The following is a 21,083-nucleotide window of genomic DNA, read 5'->3' on the forward strand; positions in this document are numbered from 1 at the left end:
ACATCTTCTGCTGTGTCAAATGTTCATACCAGATTTAAACCGTTCATCCTATGGAAGCCTTAGTAGATACACTTAGAAATAGCAATACATATATATGAGATAAATTTTTGTTTATTTTTGTACTCATCCCCTTTAAAGAGGTGTAAAGACCAAGGTGGTTAAGTGTGGGTTGAGAGGGATCAGAGGGCGCAGTGTTCAGGCCCGTCTCCACGTTGCTTCCTCCTCCCTCTGCCACACTGGAGCTGGCTGCCCCGGGGACAAAGCCCCCAGCTGAGGCCCTCGGTAACTCCCTGGCTGTGCTTCCTTGCAGCCGTCCCGTCCCATCCTTATGGGATTACGCTCCTCAACTGTGACGGCCACTCCATGACCCTCGGCTGGAAGGTCCCGAAATTCAGCGGTGGCTCGCCCATCCTGGGCTACTACCTGGACAAGCGTGAAGTTCACCATAAAAACTGGCACGAGGTCAATTCCTCACCCAGCAAACCGACAATCCTAACGGTCAGTTGGTTTTTATTTCTTCGTCTATTTTTGCCTGGGTGGTTCTTTACATTTTCGGCAATGTTTCTGCGTTTGATGACATTAGATAATTTGATACAGACACAAAAATGGATTAAAAAATAGCATCATGAGATCATGAAGTTTTGGAGCTAAAAAGATCCTAGGAATCATATTCTTTTTCTTTCTGAGAAACAGTGAAGAAGGGAGCTCAGTGATGGAGTGGGTCTGACAATGAGTCCATCACCTCTGGTGTGACCAGCATGTGGTCCCAGTACCGGTGGTAATGTCCCTTGTTCTAGGCTCTGAGGCCTTGAGGGCAGGGACGGAGTCTCACGTGTGTGCCTGAGGGGAGGGTCACGCTGAATGTCTGTTTAGGAAGAGAGTAACGTTGGCTCTCTGCTTGTCACCCACCACTTCCCTGAGACATTGTTGTATTTCAAGCCTCCCAGAGAGTCCCTTGCCTCAGTGCCCCTGGTGCTCAGGTGCAGAGAGTGGCAAGGACATCAACTTGGAGCTCAGAGATCTGGGATCAGATCCAGACACCCCCTTGGCAGCCATTGCTCTGTTTCCCTGTCCGGCCCTTGACCCCTCATCTGAGCATAGATGAATGACCCTCATCTCACACTGCAGCTCCCGTCCCGACCGTGGGGAGCCACAGACCCCAGGGGAGTCACTTACACTCCAACAGGACAGTTTTCTTTTTTGGAGGGTGTAAGGCCTTAGAAGATCTAATCTTTGTCTACTAGAAAATTCTGCCTTATACATCTATCTCTTTATAATATATTTTAATATTTTATACCCATATGATGATATATAGGCAACTTTCTAGTTTGCTGTGACATTATTGATATTTTGCCCACGTTCAACCTCTGTTCTGACCCCTTACAATGTCTAAATGTTCTCAACTTAAAAATTATTTTATTTTTAATTGACAAATAATAATTGTACGTATGGGGTACAATGTGATATTTTAATATATGTTTGCATTATGGAATGATTAAATCAAGCCAATTAACATCTCCATTGCCTCCCAGTACTTACAATTTTTTGCGGTGAGAACATTAAAATCTATTTATTTATCTATTTATTTATTTTTCGAGACAGAGTCTCACTCTGTGACCCAGGCTGGAGTGCAGTGGCACGATGTCGGCTCACTGCAAGCTCCGCCTTCTGGGTTCAAGCAATTCTCCTGCCTTAGCCTCCTGAGTAGCTGGGATTACAGGCGCCCACCACCACGCCCGGCTAATTTTTGTATTATTTCAGTAGAGACAGGGTTTCACCATGTTGCCCAGGTTGGTCTGGAACTCCTGACTTCAGGTGATCTGCCCGCTTCAGCCTCCCAAAGTGCGGGGATTACAGGCGTGAGTCACTGTGCCCGTCCTAAAATCTATTGAAAAAATTTTTTTGAAATACGTCTACAACACATTATTATGGGCTAAATCATCACTGTGCTGTGCAGGAAGCACCAGAACTCACCCCTCCTGTTGCTGCTGGAACTTTGTCCCTCTGTCCAGCGCCTCCCCGACCCGGCACCCACCCCTCAGCTCCCTGTGTTTGTGAGTGCTACTGTTTCAGATTCCACATCTGACCGAGATCACACAGTGTCTGTCCTGTCCTTTTGTCCGTGGGTCATCTCGCTCAGCACAACAGTTCTTTACTCGGTCCGAGATTCCTGAGAAAAGCACCTGCTTACTTTCTGAATGCTTCACAGCTAGTCCAGTGAGGAGGATAAACTGAAGCCGTTTATCCTCAGATATCTTACTTTGGAAGCTATTTTTTCAGACAGTGTTTACCCAGATAGCGTTTTTGTCCCACTAGCCCTGCGGAATCGAGGCTCGTAGTGTTGGCCAAAGGCCTCCCTAGTGCTTTGATCCCCAGCCAGGCAGCGTCCCCGAGGACCCTGTGGGTGGCCCCGGACTGCAGCACCCCAGGGACCTGGGCAGCCCGGGGGCTCTTGTCCTGCAGAGTCCAAGTATGGGGGACGTGGTGGGCTCCGTCTCCAGGGTGACCCCCCTTGGGTCCAGGGCAGGGCCCGCTCAGGGGACAGTGCGTGGCCTGAGTGCCTGTTTCCTCCAGGCCTCTGCCCTTGAGTTGGCCCTGGGCAACCGTCGCCTTTCTGGGCCTCAGTTTCCTTACCTGCCGCTGGGATATCACCTGTCCCCAACCCCCGCAGGAGCCTTTGGGGATTGAGTGAAGGACACGTAAGGTTTCATGCGGCTGCAGCTCGTCGGCCACATATAGTGCCTTCCTGAAATATTTGGTCCAATTTCCCGACAAGGTTCCTTCCTCTCATATTTTATTTCACAAGCCAGTTGTAACAAGTCCTCCCCTTCAGTGGGCTGTAAGGCATCCTTTATCTCATGTATTAATTTAAACAAAATCTGAATAGGTGGACAGCTTGACGGAAGGCTCACTCTACGAGTTCAAAATCGCCGCCGTCAACCTGGCCGGCATCGGGGAGCCCTCGGATCCCAGTGAGCACTTCAAGTGTGAGGCCTGGACCATGCCGGAGCCCGGTGAGTCGCTGCCCCCAGGACACCCGCGTTCCAGCGCACAGGCTGGCTGGGAAGGGGCCTCTGTGGCTGCGGCTCTGGACTCGCCAGCCTTCGCAGCGTGTCTGTTCCTCTTACACCCGCAGCCGCAGAGCCACCGTGCGCCAGGCGCCGTGCAGGGCTGTGAATCAGGCAGACCCAGCATCTAGTTTGGGCTGTGTGTGGTCCAGAGGCCAGTGATGAGGGCAGAGTAGGAGGCCCTGAGGGTGAGGTGGGAGGGAGCACAGGAGGACCCAGACTGTGGGGAGAGGGACAGCTTCCCATGCATCCCCTGACCTATGACACGGATTTGGCCCAGGTCACCTACCCCAAAGGAGCAGGCAGAGAGGGTCACAGGTGGAGGAGAAGGTGTGAGCCTGCGCCCCAGATGGGAGGCGTGACAGGGTTCTCATTCGTGGATTAGCTCCTGCTGTCCTCTCAGGCCATCTGGAGATCTCGGGGGAGGCACGACAGGGTTCTCATTCGTGGGTTAGCTCCTGCTGTCCTCTCAGGCCATCTGGGGATCTCGGGGCTTCCGCTTCTAAAAGGCATCATTGTTGCAGACCTGCATTTATTTAGCTCCCACTCTACTGGTTTTTTGTTTTGAGATGAGGTCTCTCTTTGTTGCCCAGGCTGGTCTTGAACTCGTGGGCTCAAGCCATCTTCCTGCCTCAGCCTTATGAGTAGCTGGGACCACAGGTTCATGTCACCATGCCCTGCTAACATTTTCTCTCTGTTTTCACAAGTTCTCAAGTACCAGACGTTGATTTCTTTGTCTCTAACCTATCAGGAATCAAGTGCAATAGATAATATGCTCATACTTTGAGAAAGTAAATCCTGAAAGTTGAAGCTGAAAAAGTTCAAAGTTCAGAGTGTTTTCCAATGTTATAGCCAGAGTATACTGCCTTTTTCCTTTTAGTCAGCGTCTTTTGACTTAGCAAATCAGCTGCTAAGAATCCAGATGAATAAGTCAATTAGAAAATTCCTTCCTTCCTTCTTTCCTTCCTTCCTTCCTTCTTTCCTTCCTTCCTTCCTTCCTTCCTTTCTTCTTTCCTTCCTTCCTTCCTTCCTTCCTTTCTTCTTTCCTTCCTTCTTTCCTTCCTTCCTTCCTTCCTTCCTTCCTTCCTTCCTCCCTCCCTTCCTTCCTTCCTTCTTTCCTTCCTTCTTTCCTTCCTTCCTTCTTTCCTTCCTTCTTTCCTTCCTTCCTTCTTTCCTTCCTTCTTTCCTTCCTTCCTTCTTTCCTTCCTTCCTTCCTTCCTTTCTTCCTTCCTTCCTTCTTTCCTTCCTTCCTTCCTTCTTTCCTTCCTTCCTTCTTTCCTTCCTTCTTTCCTTCCTTCCTTCTTTCCTTCCTTCCTTCCTTCCTTTCTTCCTTCCTTCCTTCTTTCCTTCCTTTCTTCCTTCTTTCCTTCCTTCCTTCCTTCTTTCCTTCCTTCTTTCCTTCCTTCTTTCCTTCCTTCCTTTCTTCCTTCCTTCTTTCCTTCCTTCCTTTCTTCCTTCTTTCCTTCCTTCCTTCCTTCTTTCCTTCTTTCCTTCCTTCTTTCCTTCCTTCCTTCCTTGTTTCCTTCCTTCTTTCCTTCCTTCTTTCCTTCCTTCCTTCTTTCCTTCCTTCCTTCCTTCCTCCCTCTCTTCCTTCTTTCCTTCCTTCCTTCCTTCCTCCCTCTCTTCCTTCTTTCCTTCCTTCCTTCTTTCCTTCCTTCCTTCCTTCCTTCCTCCCTCTCTTCCTTCTTTCCTTCCTTTCTTCCTTCCTTCCTTCCTTCTTTCCTTCCTTCTTTCCTTCCTTCCTTCCTTCCTTCTTTCCTTCCTTCTTTCCTTCCTTCTTTCCTTCCTTCCTTCCTTCTTTCCTTCCTTCCTTCTTTCCTTCCTTCCTTCCTTCCTCCCTCTCTTCCTTCTTTCCTTCCTTCCTTCTTTCCTTCCTTCCTTCCTTCCTTTCTTCCTTCCCTCCTTCCTTCCCTCCGTCCCTCCCTCCCTCCCTCCCTCCCACCTTCTTTCCTGCCTTCCTACCTTTCTTGTTTTAATGAAATTAAATTTTGGACCTTAGAAAACCAACAGAAGAAAAAAGTCATTCTAGTTTCCCGACCCTCTTTTGAGGGTTGATAGGAGATGGCCTCTCAAGGCTCAAGGCCACAGTGAGACTAGCTGGGGATGGGGCGGGGCTGCCTCTCTGTTTCCCTGCACCGCTTGGTGCTTGCCTGGACCTGGGCCTCCGCACCACATGCCCTCAGAGTTGCCACGGGTGTTCGTAGAGGACAGGGCTGCAGTGATGTGCTTCCGGCCAGGTAGGCGGGCTCCCTGAGTGACTGTGACTGCCAGGTGTCCAGCCCCGTGGAGGGTAACTTGAGAACCTGTCCTTTTCTGCACACCGTTCCTCTCTGTGATAGCATCTGCTGGTCCTGAGAATGCAATGTGGACTTCTGAATGATTCTACGTAGATCCACATAGGCTGGGCCCTCCTCCCTGACTCCCAACATCACGCTGAGCACCCTCCTTACCCCGCTCTGCAAGAGAGGCTGATAAACATCAGATGGGGAACAGATACAGATGGTCCTGGTGGGGGGCTTCCCAGAGGAGCCGTGGGTCCCCGGGGCTGGGTTGGGCGGTGGGTGTGCTGGACTGGCTATGCGCGCAGAAACAAGGTGGCATCTGACTTCACAGGTCCTGCCTACGACTTGACGTTCTGTGAGGTCAGGGACACGTCCTTGGTCATGCTGTGGAAGGCCCCTGTGTACTCCGGCAGCAGCCCTGTTTCTGGATATTTCGTGGACTTCAGGGAGGAGGATGCTGGAGAGTGGATCACTGTCAATCAGACGACAACGGCCAACCGTTATTTAAAGGTAAGTCTTGGCCGGCTGTGGTGGCTCATGCCTGTAATCCCAGCACTTTGGGAGGTAAAGGCGGGCCAATCACTTGGGGTCAGGAGTTCGAAACCAGCCTGGCCAACATGGAGAAGCCCCGTCTCTACTAAAAATACAAAAAAATTAGCCGGGCATGGCACCGTGGCAGGCACCTGTAATCCCAGCTACTCGGGAAGCTGAGTTAGGAGAATCGCTTGAACCCTGGAGGCGGAGGTTGCAGTGAGCTGAGACTGAGTCACCGCACTCCAGCCTGGGTGACAGAGCGAGACTCTGTCTCAAAAACAAAACACACACACAAAAATAAAACAAACTAACAACAAAAAATAAAGGTAAGTCTTTCGTCTTGGCGTTTCCCTCTGTGTGAAAGTGCTGTTGATCTCTGCGCAAGCCAGCACCGAGCCCCGAGGTGAACCTGTTCAGATGACCGGGGCGTGGCTGCTGAGGATGCAGCCGCCATGCGCGTCGTGGGGCCCAGCAGATGACAGAAGAGTGCCTTGAGGATGCAGCGCCCTCCTTCCATTCACACCAACATGCTGTTCGCTCCTGGGGAACTGCGCAGACACGCCTGTTTTCTTCCACATTGCAGTCTAATAGCTGTTAATTGTCTGTTCATGGGCTATGTCTGTGTGCTTTCCAAAGGGATGGTGCATATTGTATTGTGTCCTTCCACTTCACGCCGGGCATTTAATTTACTTAATTCATGTGATCGCTAAAGTCCATTTGATAAGCACCACACACAGATATACACATGGTTTTCATACATGGAGCAAAACTATCATGTGTCACTTCCTCCAGCCTCTCTTTCTCCAAATGTTTCTGTTTTTAGCACTTGCGGTTCCTCAGTGACTGGGTCAGGTGTGAGGACTGAGCCCCAGGAGGCCTACATGCTCCAGCTGAGTTGCCAACTGCCTTAACCCAGACGTTTTCTTCTCTGGGTGCTGGGCCCTGTGGTGGGGTGGGCCTGCGTCCTTCCCTAAAGCACAGCCACATCTGGGTCCGGCACCTGAGCACAGGCTGAGAGGGCCTTCCACGGGTGACACCTTCTGGAAACCCTTTGATGACAGGAAACAGCCAGTTTCTTTGGAATGAATGAGTCAGCTTCTAAGAATCAGCTACATAAATCAACTAGAAGCTTAGTAAATATATATAGATGTTTATCCAAGCAGGTTTTAATAAGAAAAACCCATGTATGTACAAGTAGAGATGGATTTAATTCTGATGCCCCAATGATGACTTTACACAGTTAAATATCACACTTAAAATAGTATTTGGTTCCACAGAATTATGTTAAATATAAACACCAGATTATAAACTAGTCAGTATGATTTTACTTCTGCTTTAAAATGTGCAGAGATAAAAAAATGAAAGAGGTTCTATCAGATTGGGAGCGAATGCGTTTATTCCTCCAAAGTCACATTCTGCACCGCTGTGAATCTCCTCTTCCCTCCTTTTCTAACTCATTAAGTATCATTTTCCTAACTGGAAAAATAAGCTATTTTTGAAAAGGCCCTATTCACAATAAAATGTGAAAAACTCCACAGTCATCTTTATTTTACCTCCACACATCTGGTGTTTCCTCTGTTGTTTCAAGGTCTCTGACCTGCAGCAAGGTAAGACCTATGTCTTCAGGGTCCGGGCAGTCAATGCAAATGGCGTGGGGAAGCCCTCAGACACATCGGAGCCCGTGCTGGTAGAGGCGAGACCAGGTAAGGCTTACAACAAAAACTACAGAACAGCAATGATGTGGGGGGAGAGTGTGCATGTATTATGGATGTATGGATGAGGGTGTGTGGATAAATGAGTGGGAGAGTGAACATGTATTATGTGTGTATGTGTGGATGGGTCTGTAGATAAATGAATGGGAGAGTGTGCATGTGTTACGTGTACATGTATGTATGGGTATCTGGATAAATGTATGGGAGAGTGTGCATGGATTATGTGTTTATGCATGGGTGTCTGAATAAATGAGTGGGAGAGTGTGCATGGATTATGTGTGGATGTGTGGATGGGTGTATGGATAAATGCATGTATTATGTGTTCATTTATGGGTGGGTGTGTGTGTAAATGAATGGGAGATTGCGCATGTATTGTGTGTATGGATGGATGGGTGTGTGGATAAATGAGTGGGAGAGCGTGCATGTGTTATGTGTTTATGTGTATGTATGTATAGGTATATGGATAAATGAGTGGGAGAGTGCGCATGTATTATGTGTATATGTGTACGTATGTATAGGGATATGGATAAATGAGTGGGAGAGAGTGCATGTGTTATGTGTACATGTGTACATATGGATGGGTGTATGGATAAATGAGTGGGAGAGTGTGCATGTATTATGTGTATATGTGTATATATGGGTATATGGATAAGTGAGAGAGAGTGTGCATGTGTTATGTGTATATGTGTATGTATGTATGGGTATATGGATAAATGAGTGGGAGAGTGTGCATGTATTATGTGTATATGTGTATGTATGTATGGGTAAATGGATAAATGAGTGGGAGAGTGTACATATATTATGTGTATATGTGTATGTATGGATGGGTATATGGATAAATGAGTAGGAGAGCGTGCATGTGTTATGTGTGCATGTATGGATGGGTGTATGGATAAATGAACGGATGTCTTGTCGTTATTTTAAAAAGATTTGGATGGCAAATGAAGTATGCAATTAAATCTCTGCCTGTGCACTAATGGCCCTGGATGAGAAGGAGAGCACTTTGGGTCATCTTCACGGTTGGCAGGGATTGTTCTTCGAATCGTCAAGCCACGTGCAGGAAGGAGGGCATTTTTAAAATATTACTGCTGGATTTTTATCAGAAAATTTTAAAAGCTGTTGGTAATTTTCTTGATTTCAACGAATAAAACTTCCCTGGAGTCAACCTAAAAAGGGCAAATACTTCTGAAGGCAGGACACACACTCATAGGATACACAGTCTATTTTGTGTTGCTGTAACAGAACACCCAGGCTGGGTAATTGTTTTTAAAAGTTTATTGGGGCGTGGGTGTGGTGGCTCATGCCTGTAATCCCAGCACTTTGGGAAGCCGAGGCGGGCGGATCACGAGGTCAGGAGATCGAGACCATCCTGGCTAACACGGTGAAACCCTGTCTCTACTAAAAAATACAAAAAGAATTAGCTGGGCATGGTGGTGGGCGCCTGTAGTCCCAGCTACTCAGGAGGCGGAGGCAGGAGAATGTGGTGAACCTGGGAGGCGGAGGTTGCAGTGAGCCGAGATCGCGCCACTGCACTCTAGCCTGGGCAACGGAGCAAGACTCCATTTTAAAAAAAAAAAGAAAAAAAAAGTTTATTTGGCTTATATTTCTGGAGGCGGGAAGTCTAAGAAGCACAGTGCCGGGATCTGCTGTGGTGGCTCCAGCAGCTCTGGTGGCTCCAGTGAGGGCCTCCCGCTGCCCCACACCATGGTAGAGAACTGGGCATGTGCGGAAATGGACCCAGCATGGGAGGCAGCCTTGCTGTATAACATTTACTCTACTGGAACTAGTCCATTCCAGTTTAACCAACCAGCAGCCGTGGTTATTAGCAAGAATCTACCCAGTCTTTCCAGAAAGACATGAGTCTATCTTAACCACCTAATCACCTCTTTTAAAAAGAATTTTTATTATTCTGTTTTTTATAGAGACAGGATCTCACTATGTTGCCCAGGCTGGTCTTGAACTCCTGAGCTCAAGCGATCCTCTGACCTCGGCCTCCCAAAGTGCTGGGATTACAGGCATGAGTGCTGTCCCCAGTCATTAATCACTTCTTAAAGCCTCCACCTCCCAACACCATTGCACTGGCTTTTACATTTCAGTGTGAGTTTTGAGGGGATCATCCACATCCAAACCACAGCCCCAGAGTGTGACCTGAGTGTCAGGAAGCAGTGCAGCCTCAGACTGTAAAGATCCTGATGGCTCTCTGCGGTGGCCTCTTCATCTCACCCTGCCACCTGGCTTTCCTTGCATCTGTGTCTTCTTCATAACCCGAGAGCACTGACACTTCATGGCCTCAGTTCCACTCACCAGCAGAGGCTGAGATGTGTCTCATCCAATTCCTAATTCCTAAGACATAGATTCTGCCTTGCACACGGCCAGATGTTCACCTGGGTCAAAAAGTAGCAAATAAACCACAAACAACCCCTACTCCCAAACAAGACAAGGCAAGGCCCCATGGAGAAGGCAGAGCTGTGTGAATGGGGAGCTCCATGGTGGGCACATGGCTGCTGGGCTTCCCCTGAGGGTCAGAGAAGGAGATTCCAGAGAGAACAGGATCTTCAGGGCCTGGAGAGGCAGCCCTGAGAGGTTTTCTGTAGTTGTATGAGATGCAGGGAAGGATGTGTGCAGAAATATGATAAATTAAAAAAAATTAGCAACAACAAAACAACCAAGCCCCTCCAGATCCTCCCTAAGGTGTTTTCTCTCTCACGATTCTCTGATCAGTCCTGGGTCATTAAATGCAACTGATGATTTGGTGTAAGATGAGGTCTCTGCTTTGGGTACCCCCTCGGCATTAGTCTGTTCTCACGCTGGTATGAAGAAATATCTGAGACTGGGTGACTTATAAAGAAAAGAGGTTTAATTGACTGACAGTTCCTCGTGGCTGGGGAGGCCTCAGGAAACTTATAGTCATGGCAGAAGGCACTTCTTCACAGGGCGGCAGGACAGAGTGAGTGCCAGCAGAGGAAATGCCAGGTGCTTCTAAAACCATCAGATCTCATGAGACTCAGTCACTATCATGAGGACAGCATGGGGGAAACCACCCCCATGATCCAATCACCTCACTCCCTCGACACTTGGGGATTACAATTTGAGATGAGATTTGGGTGTGGACACAGAGCCAAACCATATCACCCTCTCCCAAAAGAGAGTTGAAAGAACACCGTGTCCCTAAGTTGCTCACCTCATACTCTTCTTATGCAGGCACCAAGGAAATCACTGCTGGTGTCGATGAACAAGGCAACATCTACCTGGGCTTTGACTGCCAGGAAATGACAGACGCGTCTCAGTTCACCTGGTGTAAATCCTACGAGGAGATTTCAGATGATGAGAGGTTTAAAATCGAAACCGTGGGGGATCAGTAAGTCAGGCCTGGAAGTTGGATACTGGAAACTTTTAGAAGTTCCTGCAAACAGAAATGATTGACATTCACCTACTCTTTTTCCTTTTAGCTCCAAGCTGTACTTAAAGAATCCGGATAAGGAGGATTTAGGGACTTACTCCGTGTCTGTAAGTGATACAGACGGAGTGTCCTCCAGTTTTGTTCTGGACCCAGAAGGTAATATTTATATGGCAGAACCTTGCCTATTTTGGTTTTATCACACTTTCAAAGATTGACACCAACATAGAAAAGACTTACTTGCTTAGAAAAAAGACGTATGTTTGCAGGAGGCTGGCGGTGGGGGCTATGTATATAAGCCAAAACTTGCTTTAGAAATTAAACAAACTCTAAAGTTTATACTGTTTCCACCAAGTAGTCTCTGGTCCTGATATATTGCTTGTATAGCCTTCAATTTGTACTTTTAAAGTTGAGTCTTAGCCACATTTTAATAGTTTGGTATGCAGAGGGTAACATATTAACTAAGAAATCCATGAAATTAATGAGAGACCTACGGGTGGAAGAGTCTTCCCTTCCTTCCAACACTGAGAAATCGGATGATCAAAGAAAAATTTTTTTATGCATGTAAAATAATTTTAACTGATAAAGTGAAAATCTGCTTCTGTGTTACACATGGAAGACAGCAGAGAGAAGTGAGAAAAGTCTGTTTTCTCACTTGGTGAGAATCAAGGGGAAAAACAATAGTTTTCTTAGGTAGGTTCACAGGTCTGAGTTCACCAGGCACACAGTCTCAGGCAGGCAGGGCTGATTTTTTTAAACTGCCTGGCATCATGTGTATTTGTGTGGCCCCTCATCTACCCCACCCACAGGACAGCGTCAGCCTTAGACATTTTTAAACGAAGGGGCAGTGGTGCAGCGTGAACTCGTAGGGCTGGATGGTATCCTCAGATCTCTGGGTTTCTTTGGGTCTTTAAGGCATTTGAATTTCCAAAAGTTTTCTATTAAAGTGCTCTCCAGGGATGGCATAAATGATCTCCAGGGGGGTCCTAAGGTTTACAAGCAGATCCTTTAGTTATCAATCACTGTCCTGGTTGATATCATGCAGAGGCTGTGATCTGAGAACATCCGACCCAGGATCGGTGCTGTGGGCTGGGCAGGAGGATGGGCAGGTACCCACGGAGGGGGCAGCCAGAATCACACTCTCGGCTTCTCGAGTATGCAGGTCTGGCTCAATGTTGGTGAAATTCGGGAAAACTCATGCACATTTAACAAGACACAGCCAGACAAATGAGGAGGCCGCACTGTCTCGCCTTTCTGGGGTCCTCAGTTCACCACTCACAGGCAGGGCAGGGAAGGACCCAAAATCCATTTGCATGCTTTTAAAGCAGCCTCTGTTGGCCCTGCCTCCAGGGTCTTGACACAGTTTTGTACCTTCACAACATCCTGAAGGGCTTCTGAAAAGCTGTGCATTCCTCTGCACCATTTCAAAGTTTCCATCTTAATTTTAACTTTTTTAAATACTTGCAAAAGAAAAAATTCCACCTTCTCTTATATTATGTATAGACTTCAAATATATTTGAGGTAAAACTTTGCAGTTGAAGATTTAGTTCATTCCATGTATGGAAATTCCTACCAGAAGGTTGAACTGGGAAAGCCAGTCCTCCCTGTGAAACCAGTTGCCAATGTGAATTTACTTTTGGTCAGAAAAATCTAACTTCATTTTTCCATTTTGAATAGACATGTTCTTGAAGGCCTTGGAGACCACCATCTTCTTTCTGATTCTAATTTTAAGAAGGAAGGAGAGAAAATGAAGTGGCTTAGAGCCCAGATTTTCTTACCTTGCTCTTGGGACTTTCTCAGGAATGCAAAATGCAGTGTATTTTGTTTATTTATTTATTTTTTGTTTTCTTTCTTCTTTCCTTTTTTTTTAAATTCATGGTAATACATTATAGTGATGAAATGAGTGGTGTGTATATCTTTCTTTAATGAGATTGAAGAAGGACACCTTGAGAGGGGAAGGAAAGTCACAGGCCAGAAGCACGTTCTCAGCCAGTCCAATCAATTTTAGGAAAGAGCTCACATTAAGTGCAAGGATCTGGAAAAGACTCCCTTTAACCTTTCGTCTTCCAAGTCTTCCTATATTCCAGGGATATACCTACCCCTGCCCCCAATTCCTTTGTCCCCATGACTGTGCCCTGCCTTGTCCCCAGCTGCCCCTGTCCTAGGTGGGTTCTTTAAATGGTGAAGGTTAAAGCTATCCTCTATGTCCCTCAGACTTGCAGTTTAAATTCCTTTCGTGTCCTCCAATTAAATCCTGGGGGTTTCCAATCTTGCTCGTGTGTCGCCTTGCTGTTGTCTACAAACTTCTCTATGTGCAGGTCCAGATGAATTGAAATACTTTTTCTTCGTTTTAGAGCTCGAGCGTTTGATGGCATTGAGCAATGAAATAAAGAACCCCAGTAAGTAAGCCTCCAGCCCTTCCCCTCTGCTTGCAGCCGCTGGCTGGAGGGCCGTGTTCATTAATGCATGAGCTCTTGGAAGAACAGCTTTGGGGAAAGGATGGCCTGATTTCCTGATCCCAGCTTACAGGATTGAAACCTATTGATTTAAAACAAATACTAGCTTATATTATAGCTTGTTGAAACTTGCATTGCGTACATAGTGATTAGAATTTTGGGTTTAGTATAGCTGTTGCTAATCCAAGTGAGATCCAAGATTTCATTTCCTATCAAGTGAAATCTTCTGTTATTGAATTGCATTAAATATAGAAAGAATCCAGGCATCTTTACTTATCGAACACATTTGGAAAGCTAACTGAGAACTCACGTGGCATGAGGCTTTAGAGGCAACAAAAGGCCAACTCAAGTTTTATTTTATATTTTTAGCTTCCATAATCTAATACTCCAGGGTTTCACATTCTCAAAAATTTAATAACTAGGATTGATATTTCCCTACAATTTGCATGTATTCTTCCTCACAAGGATTCATGCATTATTGACTTGCGATTTCTTTTCTTCCTGTAGCAATTCCTCTGAAATCGGAATTAGCTTATGAGATTTTTGATAAGGGGCGGGTTCGCTTCTGGCTCCAGGCTGAGCACTTATCACCAGATGCCAGCTACCGATTTATTATTAACGACAGAGAAGTCTCTGACAGCGAGGTGAGTTCCTGTGTGAGTGATCTCTGGCTCTGCAGGGAGTCCACTTTTGTTGTGGTAGGTCAGTTACTGAATATCAACACTCTCTGTCTGTTTCCATCCTTTTCTGAGCCTTAAAGATTGGGGCGTGGAAGGTTGACAAGATGAATGGAGATGGTTGATTCTTACAATGTTCAAAGGTTTGGTCTGGGTTACAGGAGACATCAGGAGTCTTTAAAATCTGAGCCTGTTGGAATTAAAAATGACTTTGAGCTTGTTTTTCGTGAAGAGGTTTAGGTCAGGTGGGGGAAAATATCCTTGATGAATCAGTTCACTTATTCTTGATAATGGTTTTAAAGGTATCTATTTTTTGCTGTATTGTGAGAGAGGCCTCCCTGCATTCTCCCCCCACCAACAGCTTCCCATGGAAGGCATCCGTGGGGAATAAGTTTCTGTGGCTTCTCTGCCTGTTTGGGCAGCAATCTTGGTGTGGCAGACTGATGTGACAGTGTGGCTGTCAAGAGTGATGTTCTGGCCAGGCACGGCAGCTCTCACCTGTAATCTCGGCACTTTGGGAGGCCGAGATGGGGGGATTGCTTGATCCCAGGAGTTCAAGACCAGCCTGGGCAACATAAGGAGATCCCATCTCTACAAAAACTTAAGAAATTAGTTGGGCATGGTGGTGGTCACCTGTAGTCCCAGCTACTTAGGAGGCTGATGTGGGAGGATCACTGCTGCACTGTAGCCTGGGAGACAGCAAGGCTCTGTCTCAAAACAACAACAAAAAAGGCACATGCTCTGTCACGGTCCAGACACCGCCTCGGTTCTGCTTTCGATTGTATAAAATGAATCTTAACAATTATGTCAGGTACTCCTTATTTGTCTGGAGAATATTTGAGAAGCCAGTGGTTGTGTTTCAATAAATTTCCTCTTTTCTAATTGCAGCATGCCTGGGACCCGGTTAAAGAACAGCCCTATTTCATGGGGACTTTATTGTTCAGTGGTGGCTTGGGGCTCTCTCAGAGCCCCCATCTTTACTGCTTCTGCCTTTTTCCCTTAATGCCCAGTGTAGAGTGTGGTTGGCAACCTTAGCTGTGTACTCAGTCCTCAGTGTTGATTGGTTTGTTCATTACACAAGTTTTAGGGGAACTGTGGGATGCAGGAGCCTCTCATGCTCCCGGGCAGCCCACCTACCATATTTCTAAGCTGGACCCCTCATTGCAGTCCAGCCTTTGTGTCTGATGGGCATTTAGCAGGACTCAGTTAGATGAATGTTGATCAGACAGAAGTCTTGCATGGTAAGGATAATAGAATTTTCTTCTCCAGTCAGTCTTTCCCATGAGAATCATGACACACTTTAAGACTCATTCCTACGTGGGAGAGTCGGCTAGAAAGTAGAAAACGTCTAGCTTCTTTTGGGCTGCAAAAAAGCCAGTGGTATAACTATTGCCTATGGGAGACTTACTGTCTGATCCAGGTAATTGGAGAAATCTTCTTTGAGCAGAGACCATGCTATGAAATGAAATGGAATTTAGGGGAATTGCACTTTATTTGCGGGATATCTTTTGATGAGCACTTCCTGCCTGCTGTATAGAGCTTGCTTTCAGGATGGATGCCCTGGCTCCATGGCTAATCTTTTGGAATATGGCTGTACTATTTCACTTCTTTAATTAGCAATGCACAGGTGACTTTTACATTTGAAGATTGATGCTATTTTGTGGAAGACATATAAAAGCCTGTATTTATGGCACTCATAAAATCATTCAACTTCATCTTGCCGCATGATGGCATTAGCAAGAAGCCTAATTATTTCCTAAAACCTGTCCAGACATTGCAGCACAGCAGCTAAGAAAATGGAAAAAGCTGCTATATTGCTAAGAATCTACTCAGTGAGAATCATACCTTTTTCTTACTCAGAGCCAGTAAAAGTAAGTTCCTATCATTCATTCTCTACTCATAGATGTTTGAGGTGAGGATAATGTCATACAAATAAGGACAGTGCATTTATCTGATCAACCTGAAGTTTACTCTTGGTATTCGGAAGTAAACACTCCACACTGTAAAGAAACCCAAGGTCCACGGGACGGTGTATCCACTGGAATCTCAGGTCCCTCTCCTGCTCATGGTACCTCCAAGAGCGACGTCAGTCTCCAGGGACGGGGACAAAGTTGTTGTGCTTCCTGCAGTTGAGCCATTTCTGAAAATAATCTCCCTCCCTCAAAAACAGTCTGAGGTCATGCCTTCTCATTCATTTCTGTCACTTTCTATCATTGTAGATGTACCAATTTCCTGTGCCAGTTTTCTATTTAGAAAAAGTCTCAGTGACACAAGTATACATTGTGTGATCTACATCTCTGATATAATATTGGAATTTCTAATTGCGAAGGTGATTTTTTTGTTTATGGGAAATCAAAACCTGGGGTAGGAGTGGAGCAGACTTTATTCACACGTAATCCCTGAATGTCAGATTCGATGAAACAAAAATTGCAGCATCCCCGGGAGCTGTTGGGAGCTTGGGCAGTCCTCTTCCTTTCCCAGTGGATGGCAGCACCTACCCTGTACCTCACCTGTTGAATATCCACTTGGCCAATACACCAGCAGGGACAGAACAGTCAGATGTGAAGTTGCCCTTACAGAGACTGTCACGGAGTCAAAGAAATACACCTTCAATTAGAGGAGGACAGAGAAGAAAGACAGAACCCAGGTTATATTGAAACAGTACAGTAAACACTCTCAGAATTCAGAGAAGGCAGAGAGTTGAAGAGGCTGAAGTAGTCAGGAAGGATTTCAAGGGTAGAGGGTTATTGAAATGGGTGTTAAGGAGTTAGAAATCGTGGGTCGGGGGGTGGGGGTCAGGGATGGGAGGGAGAGAATGAGACATTCCAAGCCGCTGTAGTGCACAGAGAGTGGGGAATGATCAGGGAATAGCGACACAGGGAAGTGGAGGGGTGGGCTCAACGGAGGGGGCTGTTTGCCTGAGTGATCTTAGGAAATAGTGTTGGGGAATAGGAATGGGGTCGGAAGATACAGACTTTGAACGTGAGGCAGAAGAACTTAGAAACAATGCTGAAGAAAATGAACACACAGAGAGAAACTGAACCAAGTGGCCAGTTTGCTAATATTCGTCTTCTAAAGCCTCTCCGGTGGCACTGGCATTCGCAATATCAAAACAGAGATGTAAACTCAGAGAGAAAGAAGAACGTGTGAAAATAAATGCACGTGATTTATCAGAAGAAGGTTGCTGATTTTCTGGCTAAACTTACGTTGTCACCTGCAGATAGAAATTCTCTGTAGTATTGCTGCTAAGGCAAGGGCTGTGAGAGGACTGTGGTTCCCAGGGCTGACGGAGTCTCCTCCCGCTACGCCTGCCTCATTTGCCGAGCACCACAGGTTATTAGTTTTTTGTTTTGCTCATGTGGCCCCAAGAGCCTCCTTGGGTCCTGGGTAAGATCATTATTCAGGCTGGAAAGCCGTTGCCCCAATTCCAGGTGAGATCGATCCGACAGGTAGATGCAGATCTGGAGAAAATATTGACAGCAGCTGAGACTACCCTATTGGTAACACTGGGCACGAGGAAGCCGAGGCCGGGCATCCACACTCCCGTGATTCTACGGTGGCATGGCTGGGGCGATTCCCGCGTTGGACATTGGATGCCCTCGATGCCATCCTGCCTTGCATTACTGCTGCATTTAGGATGAGTCACACACTGGGATGTGCTCCTTCTACCGTCAAGACCCTGCTCAATGTCAGACACTGTATCATCCCGGTGGAGTACAACGCAATCCACTAGCAGCCATAACACCTTTCGGTATCTGTTAGCACATCCCAAAGGCTGAGTGAGCAGAGGTGTGGGGAAGGTGAGCTGGGAGCAGGTGAAGGCCTTGGGAGGTCTCTACCCCAGATGCTGCCTGGGGTGGGGCTTCTGTGCCCAGGGTGTGGCTGCACCAAGGCAGGGAGGTCAAAGAGGGTGGTGCAGGGGGTTAGCTGTTGAAGGAAGAGAGGTGACAGGTGCAGCCAGGGATGGAGGAAGGACGGACTGGGACAGGTTCATAGTTTCAGCCGATGACTGATCTGGAGGGGATGGTCTCAGTTGATCAAGAAGGCTTCTCAGTTCTGCACTGGGAAGCATGCTCCGGTCCTGACCATGTCCGCGGGCTCTCACCTAGAAGCATAATTATCTTCCAAAATTGCTGTGTCACTTAGTAGTGTCAGAGACCACAGCCACCTCAATGCCACAGATGGCAGGGTGAGCTAAGCCCCCTCCAGCTGACTTTCTCATCAGAACCTTGTTGGACGTGTGTTTGGTGTTTCTCACTGCCAGGCATGATGCTGGGCACAGCGTGAGGCTGCAGGGATGAGTAAGGCCATGCCTGCTCTCAGGGGCTCATTGTCTGGCGAGACAGACAGATGGCAGGTGGATAGGTAGGGTGGGGAGGTTGCTCCCAAGGGCAGGGTGCTACTGGGGGAAGGGAGGCAGAGCTGTGGAAACCCCATAAAACACCAAGCCTCACCCCGGGGCATCAGGGAAGTCTCCCTTGGAGCCAGTCACAAGGGCTGCATTCGGGTGAGGTGGCCACGGCAAGGGTGGGCAGAAGCTGCACTGTTGCAGAGAGGCCTGCAAGCTCAGAACTTTGGGGCATGGCCCTCAGGGAACTCCAAGGCATGAAATGTATCCCTGCATTCATCACCAAAGCAGCAGAGAGGCAGGTAGTCCAGGCTTCTGTGGACTATTCCTGTGATACAGTGTAACCTAGAAATCATGAAGTGATGCAATGTAGTGTTCTCAGACCAACCAACAGCCTCCCAGTCTTTCTCCTATCTTAGCAACAAGACAGCTGCACTGCAGGCAGGGAGGGGGAACTATGTGGGCAAATGTTTGTGGTTTGGTTGTATGCGTTATATATGACAAAATTTCTTCTTTCCCCCTTTTTTTGAGACAGAGTCTCACTCTGTTGCCCAGGCTGGAGTGCAGTGACTGTGATCTCGGTTCACTGCAACCTCTGCCTCCTGAGTTCAAGCTCATGCCTCAGCCTTCTGAGTAGCTGGGATTACAGGCGTGCGCCACCACACCTGGCTAATTCTTGTATTTTTAGTAGAGTTGGGGTTTCACCATGTTGGCCAAGCTGGTCTCGAACTCCCCACCTCAGGTGATCTGCCCACCTTGGCCTCCCAAAGTGCTGGGATTACAGGTGTGAGCCACTGCACCCAGCCTAACAAAATTTCTTTTTTCTTTTTATTTTTTTGAGACAGGGTCTTTCTCTGTTGCCCAAGCGATCCTCCTGCCTCAGCCTTCCCTGTAGCTGGGACCACAGGGATGTGACAAATTTATATACTGCTACACAGGAAAACTCGTTTTCAGAATTACAAGGAAGAGATGGTCTAATATATTAAGAACATATATTGGCAAAGACCAATACCATATGAAATTGGTTTGAAACAGTTCTAAAAATTACACAGGCTGATTGATGTTTTGAAAGGTTTCATTAGAATTAGAGTTATTTAAGTGAAAAAGTGAAATTTAAGTATTAATATTAATTTATAACTTTAATAATTATCAAGAAGCACAAAAAGGTAAAAATATCAAGCCCCCAAATAAGGCAACCAGCAAAAAAAACAAAAAACAAACAAACAAAACATAAAAAAGAGAAATAAGCATTAATAAAGATGGGGAAAATGGTTTTAGTGAAGTTAAAAAGTTAATAAATAATCATCACAAAATCAGAGGGAAACAAAAGATCAAATTTGCTCAATTCATCTGTGTGTTAGAGAAACACTTGTTCTTTGACTTGTAGGATTACCTAAATAAAACACATTCATATGTATCTGTGCATGTACTGTAGAATAAAATGAAACATTTAAAAAATAAAAGCGATCAAAAAAGTCAACACCTGTTGGAGGTCCATTTATCCTTTCCTCACCTGAAACCCCTGCACCCTGATGGACCACAGCAGGCTGGGGCTTGTGGGTGCTGTGTCCCGGGAGCTGAAGATGACAGTGGCTGTGGAGATTGCCTGTTGTTGCTATCCATGTGGGATTTTTGTCATCAGCTGGTGATCGTTATCATTCATATCAATTGCGTATCATTTTATTTTCTCCTGTGAATTTTATCTGCTTCACGTTAGTAACTCATTCTTGGGTAGGTGTGGAGTCTCTGCCTAGAAGGTCCCTGGTTTGGACTCTCAGATCTCCTCACACAGCCAGGCTTTGTCACTGAGTGACAGCTCATACCCACTGTTTGATCCTTGTTCACCCAGAGGTTTCCTTGATAAAATTTCATTTTGGTTTCTTCCTGTCATAATCCCTTGAGATCTCATGGCTGATGCAATTGTTAAATGTTGCAAGGGAAAACTAGGAGAGATTTCCTTGTATAATTCTCCATTTCCCTTGTTTTGCTTGCAGATACACAGAATTAAATGTGACAAAGCTACTGGCATTATTGAGATGGTGATGGATCGATTTAGTATTGAAAATGAGGGGACCTACACTGTGCAGATTCATGATGGGAAAGCCAAAAGTCAGTCTTCTCTAGTTCTTATTGGAGATGGTATGCTATATCGAATATTTCCACATGTCCATACAAGATAATTCAGATGAAATTCTTTTAACTGGAGAGAAGCAAGCATGTTTCATATATATTTTTTTAAATATTGAATTTAGCATTCAAGACTGTGCTGGAAGAGGCTGAGTTTCAAAGGAAAGAATTTCTCAGGAAACAAGGTGAGTTTCCTCACTCTGACCGGCTCCCCTGCCCCTAGCATAAAGCAAAGATGATTGGAGTATTTGTCAGAAGCAGATCTTATATGATCCCAAGCGACCCTAAAGGCTGTTTTAAATGATTAAGAGGTTAGACTTACCAACTGCATAGGAAAGGAACCTGCTTTATAGCAGGGGAGTGAAGAGGAAAGCGTGCCTCTAGCTTTAATGTCCAAACGGAGTCCAGCAATTTTAATGAAAAGAATAAAGAATGGGGGTAGAGGAGGTGGTGGCTTCATTTGGCTTTGAAATGTAGAGAAG

At 46.3% G+C, this 21,083-nt stretch overlaps 1 protein-coding gene across 3 annotated transcripts in view; it reads left to right on the forward strand.

The window, feature by feature from the left end:
- The window catches only part of MYOM2 (myomesin 2), a 131,671-nt gene that overhangs the window by 80,696 nt on the left and 29,892 nt on the right, over window positions 1-21,083 (forward strand). For all 3 annotated transcript variants that reach the window (XM_063816856.1, XM_024344984.3, XM_054656508.2), the window contains 10 exons: window positions 311-498; window positions 2,888-3,014; window positions 5,682-5,860; window positions 7,473-7,587; window positions 10,798-10,954; window positions 11,046-11,152; window positions 13,348-13,392; window positions 13,957-14,093; window positions 20,469-20,613; window positions 20,727-20,786. In XM_063816856.1, coding sequence (XP_063672926.1) covers window positions 311-498; window positions 2,888-3,014; window positions 5,682-5,860; window positions 7,473-7,587; window positions 10,798-10,954; window positions 11,046-11,152; window positions 13,348-13,392; window positions 13,957-14,093; window positions 20,469-20,613; window positions 20,727-20,786 — 1,260 coding nt within the window. The remainder of the gene's footprint in view (window positions 1-310; window positions 499-2,887; window positions 3,015-5,681; window positions 5,861-7,472; window positions 7,588-10,797; window positions 10,955-11,045; window positions 11,153-13,347; window positions 13,393-13,956; window positions 14,094-20,468; window positions 20,614-20,726; window positions 20,787-21,083) is intronic.

This window comes from Pan troglodytes, chromosome 7, assembly GCF_028858775.2.
Source record: "Pan troglodytes isolate AG18354 chromosome 7, NHGRI_mPanTro3-v2.0_pri, whole genome shotgun sequence".
NCBI lineage: Eukaryota > Metazoa > Chordata > Mammalia > Primates > Hominidae > Pan > Pan troglodytes.